The sequence below is a fragment of the Mytilus californianus genome, unplaced genomic scaffold (assembly GCF_021869535.1).
Source record: "Mytilus californianus isolate M0D057914Y unplaced genomic scaffold, xbMytCali1.0.p SCAF_2, whole genome shotgun sequence".
Classification (NCBI taxonomy): Eukaryota; Metazoa; Mollusca; class Bivalvia; order Mytilida; family Mytilidae; genus Mytilus; species Mytilus californianus.
The window spans coordinates 110,667,012-110,680,031 of NW_026262668.1; the positions used below are offsets into that span (position 1 = coordinate 110,667,012).

The 13,020-nt window shown below is 32.1% G+C and overlaps 2 protein-coding genes across 7 annotated transcripts in view; one reads left to right on the plus strand and one right to left on the minus strand.

The window, feature by feature from the left end:
* LOC127728581 (protein lev-9-like) overlaps window positions 1-3,426 on the plus strand; it is a 46,608-nt gene extending 43,182 nt beyond the window's left edge. Inside the window, exons 12-13 of the mRNA XM_052236098.1 lie at window positions 869-1,054; window positions 2,268-3,426. Coding sequence (XP_052092058.1) covers window positions 869-1,054; window positions 2,268-2,563 — 482 coding nt within the window. The 3' untranslated portion in view covers window positions 2,564-3,426. The remainder of the gene's footprint in view (window positions 1-868; window positions 1,055-2,267) is intronic.
* LOC127728572 (uncharacterized) overlaps window positions 1-13,020 on the minus strand; it is an 879,051-nt gene that overhangs the window by 446,998 nt on the left and 419,033 nt on the right. The window lies entirely within an intron of this gene.

The window sequence follows — 13,020 nt, forward strand, 5'->3', positions numbered from 1 at the left end:
ATTTTGATATCAAAATGTAGAGTGTTCTGATTTGTAGATCTTGAGAAAAATGTTACGAAAATTTCATACATGGTCATTTTGTATAATAATGTGTGAGCGAGCAATGTGAAAATGCACCAAACGGTATAGCATAGATATAAGAAGATGTGGTATGAGTGCCAATGAGACAACATGTTCACATGAAGCCTCATAACAAATTTCAGGAAGCTCTTGTTTGTAGTTCCTTAAAAAATGTGACAAAAACTTCATACATAACCATCATATGTTAGGTTATATAAGTATTCGATAAACAGGAAGTTGGTGAGCGTTGAATCTGAAAACGCATCACATTGTATAACATGTTCAAAAAAAAGCTTAATAACACATTTCAGGAAGCTCTAATTTGTACTTCCCGAAAGATATGCGACTGGAATTTCAGTGGACGGTTAAACATATGGACAGACGTGGGTAAAACAGTATACCCCCTCCTTGGGAGAGGGGGTATAATCATCAATTTCCAATTTTATCTACCTTTTTTTTATGCCAAATACTTTCGTACAGAGTAAGTTTTTACTGAATAATAATGTATAAGGGACGATAAACACGAAACAGAGGATGAACGGTAAATTGTTGTCATATTTTTCGTTCTCTACGCTACCAGCATCAAGTAGTGTAGTACATGTAGAGAGTTTCGTTATTATGTCTTCAAACATTTTGCGTTTATAGATTTTTACGGTAAAACATAATTATCGTAAAAATGTAAATGGAAGTTAATGTTTAATGTTCAAATGCATATAGAGTTGCAACGGTTGGCTCGTGAGTTACTAGAATAAATGGGCCAAACCCGGCAACATTTATTTTTGCTGTTAATTGCCTCTGTTCATTTCAGCTGCATGTAAAGGTCCACCGCCACATATTGATAATGGATTAAGGATATTTGAAGGATTGAAGCATAATAACAGGGCTAAATATATATGTAGGAATGGTTATCAGTTACTCGGAATTACGGACCACTCGCCCTATCTAATTTGTCTATATGGAAGTTGGAGTGGTGGAACGCCTAAGTGTAAAGAATGTAAGTGTTAAAAGTCTGCATCATACTATAAATCTCGTATGCATGCAATGAAAATAAAAAAGTATTTTTCATATCCAAACTAATTTTGTTCATTTGAGGTCGCAACTAAAAGGGACATAATTTGCTATAATTTTCAAATACAAGCTTCTAATGTAATAATGCAATTATATTACTAAAGCATCATATAAAAAAATGTTTTAGAAATAGTGGAATACTATTTGAAAGTACATGTCATTTTCTAAAATACTTTTAAAAAGCGACAAGCAAACGCGCACTACACCCCAAACTTTAAGCAAAATCCCACAGATATATTGTTTGGAAATGCATGAACAGAAACATTTGATGTGAAAAAAAAAAGCATTTTGGTTTTAATCGATATTTTTTTATTTTTTTATTATTCAAAAATTATCGATAGAGATGTCTAATAAATAAACTCATCATAGATACCAGGTTAAAATTTGATACGCCAGACGCGCGTTTCGTCTACAAAAACTCATCAGTGACGCTCGAATCAAAAAAGTTAAAAAAAGCCAAATAAAGTACGAAGTTGCAGCATTGAGAACTAAAAATTCCGAAAGGTTTTGCCAAATCAGCTAAAGTTATATATTCCTGGGTAGAAAATCCTTAATACTACAACGTTATAGAAAAGATAGGATTAGGTCCATTTGAATTATCATACCTTAATGGGAATCTTCATGCCAACTACCACTAAAAATTTCATTATTGTTCGTCAGGTGTCATAAGTTTCATAATTTAGATCATCTTACACAATTTTGTTTTTTTCAAAAGAGTTTGCTGTCCAAAATATATGCCAAGAAAAAAAATACTGTTTAAAATGAAATCGTTTAGGCAATTTATGCTTATCATTTAAATCTTACATTCGTTCAGTAACATTTAAATGATATTTTATGCTTTACAAAATTGCTGTCCATTTTCATATTTGTTTTGAGAATTTACTACATGATTATTGGAAGAATATTAAAACAAAAACAAAAAACCAACAGAAATCTAAACATCAAATTAAATCTTTTGATAATAAGTATCTATACAACATAAATAGACCCAAGAATAGAAAAAGTGAATGAATATGACAGACGTACTATACATCTGTCATCATCGCCAAACTCTCTCAAGGACAAAACAATGTCATTTTTCCCCTGAAAGACGACACTCAAAAATAGCGTGATTTTATACTTTTCTTCATATATTTCAGTTTATTGTCCAAATCCAGCGGTTGCGGCACCACTGAAAAATGGAAAAATTTATAAAAGAGTCAACAACGGAAAGTTTCAATTTCAAAAGTACATAACAACCATAAGGCATGGAACGAGACTTTTATTTATCTGTGATCCAGGTTTTATCAGAAAAGGTCCCAGTGGCGCAACATGTGTAAATGGAACATGGAGCCCAAGTATAGACAATCCAGGAACAAAATGTGTAGAACAAAATCATCCTGAGTTTCCAAAACTTTGGATGGCAGAAGAAGAAAAAAATAGAGAGATTCCTTGAAAAAGTGCAATTAGATGCAAGACTTACCTATCATATATATTATATATCGCTAAGCAGACAAAGGCATATTTACACAAACGCTTGCCCTAACAAAATATGTGTTGTTGTATAGTTAATATAATTTAGTTAAATGTGACATTTTGAAGGCCTTAAACTTTCTATAATGTTATCAAAATATTGTTTTAGGTAGCACTGGGGTAAATAATTGCAACTGCCATTTTTTTATTATTCTTTTGCGAGGAATTCCAATTGAAACTTTTTACCGATGTTCGTTGGTTTGGTATACATTTTTATAATGTGAGTCACAAAAAAGGCAGTCTTCATCTTTGATATTGTACCACGTTAAAGTTTTGTAAGCGTGTGTTGAGGCAAACTGAATCGACAAAAAAAAATTAAATTGAAATTTTGCGATTTTTCCAATTTTAAACATTTTGATTTTCAAAATTGATGTTTGTCAGATCTAACCAGTTTTTTTTTACTAATAATGTTATTGTTCTCTATGTTTATGGTAATTATCAGAAAAAGATGTAAATTAACCCAGAAAACTGGATGCCTTTGTTATATTCAAAATCACCTTTAAAGAAGAGAACAGGAGTTTACAATGTGAACGGCCCTTTGATATATTTGATGCAGACGGTTTTTATTTTTACCATTTTAAATGCCTTTTTGAAGTTATGAAAATGTTGTTGAAATGCCTGTATTGTCGCTATAAATTAATGTTAATTTTCAAAACTTTTAACAAAGAAATTCAGTATATTTGCATGAAATTGATTTACCACTTTAATCATCTTTTTAAATAATATCATTTTGCCTAAAAAATATTTGTTTATGCTATCAAAATAATTAAAGTCTTTGTTTTATTAGGGAGATATTTCAGAGGATTTAAGTTCATATTATAGTGTTCTATAAATTAAGACAACGGTAGTTTACTGATGTTAAAATCTCAAAAATAGATAAAAAAGAGACAAATCAAGGTAACAACAAAAACTCAGGGAATCGCGTAGACTTCAAAAGAAGCGATACTGGGTGGGTCGAGATGGTTACTGTCTTCTGTTATGCATGCATCACTTGCCATACGAATTAACACTTGGTAAGAATTTCACAATTGGTAACATTACAGATCTTAGACCGCCCGCGAAAATATGTCGCTAGTAGGTGGAGACACAGACATATCGTATAGGTCAACCGATTTGTAATGGTGACCGTAAAACTTACGAAGTGTCGATTTCGGTCGTTTTTCTTCATAACTGTGTTTAAGCAGTTTTTGTGTAAGGAGCCCGCCACTGTTAATGATGTTTGTATAGTATGAACATGCACGAGCGAAACGTATTAGTTGGGATATGTAAACCTCATGCCATGTGGCAGAGAAATGGAACGTTGACATTTAAAAAGTAGAAATTATCACGTAAGTCATAATTTCTAGATTGAAGCCGTCAATCTTAGCCAAATTCGAGGACGAAATCAAGATACGAAGCAGACCTTCTAGTGTCGGTTGTATCCTTAATCTCAGGTTCCAGGGACATCTTCAATATATTAGTATCTGAAAGTGAAATGAAAGAACCTTGCAAGATGTTTTTATCTTTTTGTCTTTGAGAGGGTTCTACGTGAATTCTGCTTCATGTGAGAACAAAAACAAAAAGACCAGAGAGGATGCACAATTAGTACCCATTGGAATACCAACTGTATGTTTAAATATCAATCAACCATACTCAATAAATATGTTGTCGATCAAAAAGTCCAGCATGATATCATATTAGGTGATTTTAATGTTGAAATTAATGTTGTTATTCACAAATTATGTTTTTTTCCCTGGCATAAGACAAGGAATTGGTATCTTAGATTCCCATCTAAGTAGAAAAACTCGATTACCCGATCAAGTCAAAAATGGACCAGACAGTAACGTTGATAATTTACAAAAACAAATATACAACACTATAACACGTAATTAAGATGATAACAACGTCAGTACCTAGAATCTATACATCAAGACCATCATGTATTATTTGTGAAGTTGATACGGAATATTTATCATAAGGGCTTGGTATCTTCCGATGAACTTTTTAGGAAAAGGGATATTCAAATTCATAAGTCGATGACAAACTGACAACGACATGGCATAATACGAAAAAACAGTCTGCAAAACACAACATAGAAAACTAAAGACGGAACAACACGAAACCCCAAAAATACTCGGGTAGATCAGGATGGGTAGGTAGTTCCTGCTCCATATGTGGCACCTGTCTTGTTGCTCGTGTAAGTACTAATTCGGTAATTTCACTTTTGAGTAAAAGAGGACGGGATTGTGGTAAGGACAATTGGGACATATTAATCGTCATTTGTGAAACAGATATTCCATAACGGTCAACAAATTCGTAATGACGTAAGTAAAAATTTTTGAAGCGATGACTTCAACTTCACCACTTGGAACCCTTGGTTAAATAGCTTCCTAAATCAAGGAAATCATGATAGGAAATTCAAGCTTTTGAATTTCGTACCAAACCGGAGTTATTTACTCCATATGTAGGCGCTGGTGGAATGTTATTACATAAAAATGGAAAGTTCACAATTTGGGAAGCTGAAATTATTTCTTTTGTCGTGCAGTTTTGTTTTCAGTCCACTTTCATTGTCAATTGCTATATGTAAGTCAATTTATGATGCAGACTTAACTGTATCTGTATTATTATTTATTTCAATTTTGATGGGATAAATGTGTTCAAGATAATCACCATACTTTGAATTAATTTAGTGAGAGGATATCATCTACATAGCGGAACGTGAAGTTAAAGGATAATGCTAACTTATTTTTATTTTTCCTGTCTCGTATGAACAAAGGGACAAGTCGGCCAAAAAAGGAGCACAGTAGGATTCCGAGATAATGCCGGTTGCATGTTGAAAAACAAGTCCTTCAAGCGTAACAAATATGTTGTTAATCAAGAAATCCAGTATCATTATGATGTCGTTTTCAGAAATTTGTTTGTATGAATCAGAGTGTGTTTTTGTAACGTACGATTTATCCCTCCCTAAATCAAAATAGTTGTATACGTTGGAAATTGTTTTACATTTAACAAAGTTGGATTCTCGAGTTTTCCGTTTTCTCGACTTTTGAAGTTTAAGCAAACTTATGTCTGAAGTCATGTAGATCGATATGTTAAAGTAATGTCAAACTTAAGAAGTTGACTCCACTTTTTTCATAAACATTATGTCGATCACTAAAACGTTAACATCCAGAAATATAATCATTCAATTGAAGCACAACAAAACTCCAATGAGGACCACTATCATTCTTAGTCGTGTGTTTAGCTGACAAAGAAAAGATATATAAAGTACTGTAACAGCTGTTACTATGACTTCAATAGAAGTTAAGTATCTTCTTATGATTTAGTGTCTCATCTTCCTCTCTCGGAAATTGGAATTGGCATTTTTATTTTTTAGGATAACAACTGGATTATTCTATGGACCAAGCAATACTTTTGTACTCAATTTTCCATCAGAAAAAGAGATACCAGAAAGATACCAAAGGAACATAAAAACTCATAAGTCGAAAATGAACTTACAACACCATGGCTAATAAAGAAAAACACAAACAGACAATAACAGTACACAAAACACAACATAGAAAACTGACAACTGAGAACCCCACCAAAAACTAGGGTGATCTCAGGTGCTCTGGAAGGGAAAGCAGATCCTGCTCCACCACATATGGCACCCATAGTATTTTCAGAATTTAATAAGCCATTTTTTACCAGAGTTTAAATTATGAACGATACACTGTGATCTACATTCCATGTTTTGTTCAATCAATGTTAAATTCATTGTGTATATCAATTCAAAGACTTTTTTCTGTATTTGCTATGAACGGTAACAGGTGTGCAAGTAGCTTTTATATTGAGTCGAGAAGTTGCATCAAGAATTGAACATAAATGATGTATGTCTGCCAGTCGTAAAAATTACATACTTTGTAATTGATTATCCATTAAAACGTAGATATTCTAATTTCTCAATGGAGCTACTGTTTTTTTTTTCTATAACGTCAATAAGTAACATTATCTACTGATTAATTATACATCCTGAAAACACAGTGATTCGAGAGTTTCTCGGGTGAATCATTCACATGCTTAACAAGCAGTATGGGAATCAAAACATGATCGATAATTGTAATATTTTGAATTGCCATTGCAAAAAAATAGATTAGATAGTAAATTTACAAACGTTTTTTGATGATGCATATGTGAATGACGACAGACTTCTTTTCATCAAAAATATATTCTATTTTTAAAAAAACATGGTTTACAGAGAATATATACAGAGAAAGTAAATATTGCAGGCAGCAACCAACGACAACCACTGGAGTTTATGTTCTGTACTCTGATTAGGCACAAAAGAAAGTGACGGGTTTTGCCATGTCTGTAAACGCTCAACATCCGCTAACCAAGGACAGTTTGGTTTTTTTTATTATTTTCAATAATACCTATGTATAAAAAGAAAGGTAAAACAAAGTAAAACTACAATCCGGTCAAAACAATAACCGTAAAAGACAATCTTTTATCAATTATGCATAAACACCCATAAGAAAAACAACATCAACTATTTAGTATAGATCGTGGATATGGACAAAATGTTGCGGGGTTAAACTATTTTGAAAGATATCAACCCTCCCCTAAAACAAAATTGCAACGGAAACAAACACACTTATAAAACGTACATTAAAAGCCGTCACAGAATATCAACACAATAAAGATCTTACTTACACAGATAAAACAAAATAAGACAAACGGTACAACAATTATGTATTGAGCAGGTCAAATGAGTAATTGGAGTAACTGACAACTGACTGAAAGATTAATTCAGTGGACCAACAAATTATAATTAAAAAAAAATCCAGATATCATAGTACGTGTTAGTTTTGGATATTGGGACTTACCAGAATAAAAATATTCTAAATAAAGTCTTTTCAAAAACGATTGATCGTTTGCATACTGTACATCAATATTGACGATAAAACTACGAAATTGGTTTTATGACATTAAGCACACATCTTGCAGAAAATGGACGGTAAATGGATATTAACATAAGACACACTTTTGTCATGGAAGGCAATAAATTGGTTATAAAACAGTTCATTCAAATCATAAACCTTAGTATCGAAATGAAACGACAATAAGAACAAATAGTTTATTATGTCAACAGAAGAAAAATTTGCTTGCCACCGAAAAAAATATTTATCTCATGAAAGTAGGAAAACCATCTACTATGATAGTTCCATCATAAATATGATATTGATTCAGAGAAGGGGGAACTATAGTAATGATAATGTAGTGAACACTTCAACGTATACAGCCACCAAGAGCTGATGGATTCATATGAAATCTGTGTGCCAACTACTTGCTGGTACTTCGTCATTTTGGTGTTCTGGTCTCTTTATGGCTTTGAGGTGTGGAGAACTTCACGACAGGCGTTTCATAGTGGAAAGGAAATGCTAATCCCTCCAAAGCACCTGGTCTCGGATTGTGGTTTCTTTTGTTTTTATTCAAATTTGTGCTGTTTTTGTAATGTTCACGCAATTATGTCAAATGCATCGTAAAACGTCAAACTATAATGGACTTTCCTAATACAATGTTACATTTGAAGAACAAAATATAACACCTTATGTTTTGCAATCATTTCAAGACAATTTTATATGTTAGGTATCTGCGATGTGTTATATTTATTTTTCAGTCGAAATCTAAGGACTAAGTTCTAAAAAAGACAATGATTTACAACTGGATGTATTAATTTCACGTGGAATCATACTACAACAGGAAAGGAAAAATCGTTCCGTTCTAAAATCGGACTTTGTACGAATTTTTTACCTCAGCTTTGTGTAAAATGAAATATACTGATTAGCACAAGTATGTTTATAGAATTTATCTCGCTCAGTTACTACATTACTATGAATTCTTAAATCCAATTAAGGTTTTTCTAAAAGATAATACATCTGTTAGTCAAAGGGTTAAGTTGATCCTTTGATTAGGACTTATCGATTGATTGTTGCTTGCTTAACGGCCAATTATGACTTAATTGTGGTAGTGGAGATGATATAGAAATTTAACGTTGTTACCTAAGACCCGATTTTCAAAGACAACAAAGTTAAACTTTCGAGAGTCTACTTATTGACATCAAATTATAACATTTTTAATGAAGCTGTTTCGTACTCTTTCGTTGAAATAGATAAATAATAAAAAAAAAAGATGAGCATGAACAAATATAGATTACTTGCAATTTCAAAGATTTAATCAACTATTATGTACAAATTGTATCATTTTAGTTTTAAAACTGTTAATCTGTTCAAACTTCTACTGCGATACAACCTATTGGAATTCGCTGCACTCGTAATAGACACCCAAACTTTATCTAAAACAGCAAGTCTGCAAACATCCTGCACCTGTACTGGGATTTTGTTACCTGAGGTTAGAATTGTCTGTATACATTTCTCCCTTGGTTCTTCCATTTGGCGATTATAATGTATACACACTAATGATTGTTGTAAATTGTTTCTAGGAAAATCTATATCTGTATGTAGAATTAATGATAACATAATAACATAAATTCCATTTTTTTTAACGGTGAGTTCGTGATGATCATTTGAATAATCTATAAGTTGATTCTTCAGTGATATCCAGGATAAATTGGTAGATCCATGGTATGTAGTGTCTAATTTAAAATCTACAAAATCGGATTCGTCGGTGACTTTGACAGTCGTTAATAATCTTCTCGCCGATTCATTAAAAAAACAAATCAAAGTGACTATTAAAGCAGTAGATATCAGCACTAAAATGATAAAAGTATGATATTTCCATTTCAAACAACAATTCGTAGTTTTTGAAGTTTCACTTTTCTGTTTTTCAGAATGGGTTTCTTCTGCTAAATTATTTCTGACAGTCAAATCTAGTGTTTCCATATAAACTGGACAATGATAGTTATTTCTCTCATTACTTACAGAATAGGATGATCCTTTTGTTTCTGTGATAATCTCAAACTTTTGTTGTTCATCAGTCATTCTCTCAAGTTGTTGTTGTTCATCTGTCATTGGTGCCATTAGATATATGTTTTCAAGTTTAATGTCCCTTGTGTTTTGCTTGTTGAAAAAGACTTGTCTGATAAAGTTTATCATTTCTCTCTATATAAACTATACAACTTTAAACCACAATGCGTAAATTGTTTACATGTGTGGAATATTTTACTCTTATTTCACATATAAAAATAGAAAGTAGTATCCATAGGTTATAAATTATGCAGGTTCACTATATTCTAATACTCTGATGGATGTCAGATTTAATTCATACAAATATGATCGGAACAGGTAAACAAGTTATTTTATCAATCAAATATGCAGTACATTTTAGCGTAATAGAGTCCGATGTCTGAGTGGGAATAATCACGTCAACTGATCTGTCCACTGACCACAAGTACATATATGGGCACAAGTTTTTGACAAATGTTTAGGCGTTTTGAATGTGGCTAAAAAAATTACAAGTGGTAATATTCATTAAACGAAAAGTTTAATCCAGCTGCAAAATATATTTCAACTTCGGTCAGCGTCGCCAATCCTTAAACATCAATATCACCAATCCTCGAACTCTATAGTGGTAGACAGAGTGGTCAAAGGGAACACGAAACAGGTTAGTGTAAAATGCCACTCCATTTTCTGTCTTGTCACATTTATTACATGTATTGCTAAATGGTAAACGCTTACTGAGAGTGTATGTTTCAATACTTAAGGTCAAGTTACAGTAAATGGGCTATGTCACAGATTTTCTTAAAATTTTGCATACAACTTTAGCTCGTTGAACTGTAACTGAAAATCGAAATAAATAATGCATTTATCCCTTGTATTTTCTGAAATATTACTGATTGAAGTCTTTCAAAAAAGGTAAACATTTGTATAGAAGGCACATAAAATCATCATATTTCGTATTTGTACATGATTTTTTTTTTTTAAAACTCTATGTTGTTAGAACAAACATTTCCGTTTTAATCATGTAAAATATTCATAGGGTCACCGACTTCGTTTTAACGGTATACATTATTCAAAGTGGTGTACTAGTTAAAAAAAACCCACAAAACGTCGAAATAATAACTATAGAGTTATTGCAATTAATATGTGTATTGGAAAACTGTTCAACTCAGTACTAAACAAAAGGCTTGATAAATATTTAGAAACAAATAATATCATAAATCCATGTAAGATTGATTTTTCCAGTAAAAGGAGGACATCGGATCGTATGTTTGTTATAAAAACTATAATGGATAAGTACACCAGTATGAAAGGTGGGAAACTTTTTGCTTGCTTTGTCGATTTCAAAAAAGCATTTGACAAAGTCATTCATTCTGGTTAAAATAAAAGTTATAAAAACATGATATAAGTGGTAATTTTTATGCAGTCCTGACAGATATGTTCAATAAAAGTGAGTTATGTGTTAAAATAGACAATGTGCTTACTCAAAATTTTCATTCTCAAATTATGGTAAAGCAAGGGGATATTTTGAGTCCTTACCTTTTCAACATTTTTATAAATGATTTACCAAATGCATCAAAGAAAGTCCAGATGCTGTTGATATTAATGGCCGCAAAATTGACTGCCTCGTGTATGCAGATATTGTTATTTTTTCTAGTTCCAAGGAAGGTCTTCAAAAACGACCAGATGGTTTATCAAAATTTTGTACTAAATGGTGTTTAGAGGTCAATCTATCAAAAACCAAAGTTATTATATTTAACAAACCTGGTAAACTTTTAAAAGAATATTTCTATTTCGATAAAGATACTATAGAATGTGTTAACAGTTATAAGTACTTAGATTTAAAATTTATATCTAGTGGACTTTTTGTTAGTTCAAGGAAAGGAAAAATTATACAAAACATCACTAAAAACTCCCAGATACTCGTATACTCCCAGTCCGAATACTACGGTTGAAGGAAGAGCGACAAGTGCTTCTATTGCAACACAGAAGGACACTTTGCCTACCAGTGCCCAAAGAAAGCCTCAAGACTCCAATCCGGGAAGCAGTATTGAAACAGTTAAGTATATACCTAATTTACTAGAACGGGATTACGAATATGAAAATTTAAGCAGTTCATCAAGCACTTTTTGGGTTGGAAGTCTAAATTATAATTTTACATTTTGGAAGGAAAGATACTTTACAAGCAAATAACTTCGTTTTAAATGTTATTTCAAGCAGTTATTTAATTCTTTTCTTTGAAAATCCATCTTCAGCTCATTTAAAAAAAAAAAAAAAACTATTAAGCATGCTTGTTTTGTCGAGACAGCGATCAAGAAACTACTGGACTGCGGTGCCACAGTAGAATGTAAACATTGTATTTTTCACGTGGTTAACCCATTAACGATGTCAGTCAATGTAAAAGGAAAAGAAAGGTTAATCCTTGACCTACGCCACGTCAATCAATTCATTGAAAAGAAAAAAATTAAATTTGAAGGAGTTCCTGATGCTATGAACTATGTAGTTAAAGACGGATTCATGATAAAATTTGATCTGACATCAGGGTATCATCATATAAGTATACACGAGGACCAAAGAACTTATTTAGGTTTTTCATGGAAATTTCAAGGTGTTATCAGATATTTCGTTTTTTCCGCTTTACCCTTTTGACTTTCTATAGCTGCTCATGTTTTTTCAAAAATTTGGGTTCTCTGGTAAAGCAATGGCGTTCACACGGCTCTAGAGTAGTTTTGTATTTGGACGACGTTTGGGGTATAGAACATGATTTCGATTCTTGTAATGATTTGGCTAATAAGATGAAGCAAGATCTGAAATCTTCCGGTTTCTTTGTAAATGAAGACAAAAGTATTTGGAAACACACAAAGAAGCTTATATGGTTGGGCTCATACTTTGGAGATACCCTCGGAAAAAATTCTGCGCTTTAAAAATGACATCAATTCTTTGCATTTTGTTTTACCTACAGCCAGACAACTAGCCAAAATTACTGGTAAAATTATTTCATTTATGCCTAGTTTAGGAAATATTTGCAGGATAATGAGCAGGAATATGCTAATGCTAATATCCACTAGCCGGTATTGGGATGAAAATATTGTGCTAACGTCGAATACTATTTCTGAAATTAATTTTGTGACTTATTACCATCTAAAAAACTTTTTTCGATTACCTTTTTGCCAGATAAAATAGTTTACACTGATGCCAGCAGTTTTGCAGCGGCAGGTTATACAGTCGAGACTTTTAAGAAAGTCGTTCATAAAATGTAGACTAATGAAGAAAAACAAAAGAGTTCTACTTACAGAGAATTAAAAGCTGTTTTGATAACTTTAAATTCTTTAAAGAAAAATTTTCATAGTCGCTTGGTAAAAATTTATACAGACAATCAAAACGTCGTCAAGATTATTACAGCTGGGAGCATGAAAGCTGAATTACAATTTTTAGCAATCGAAATATTTAATTTATGTGTGCA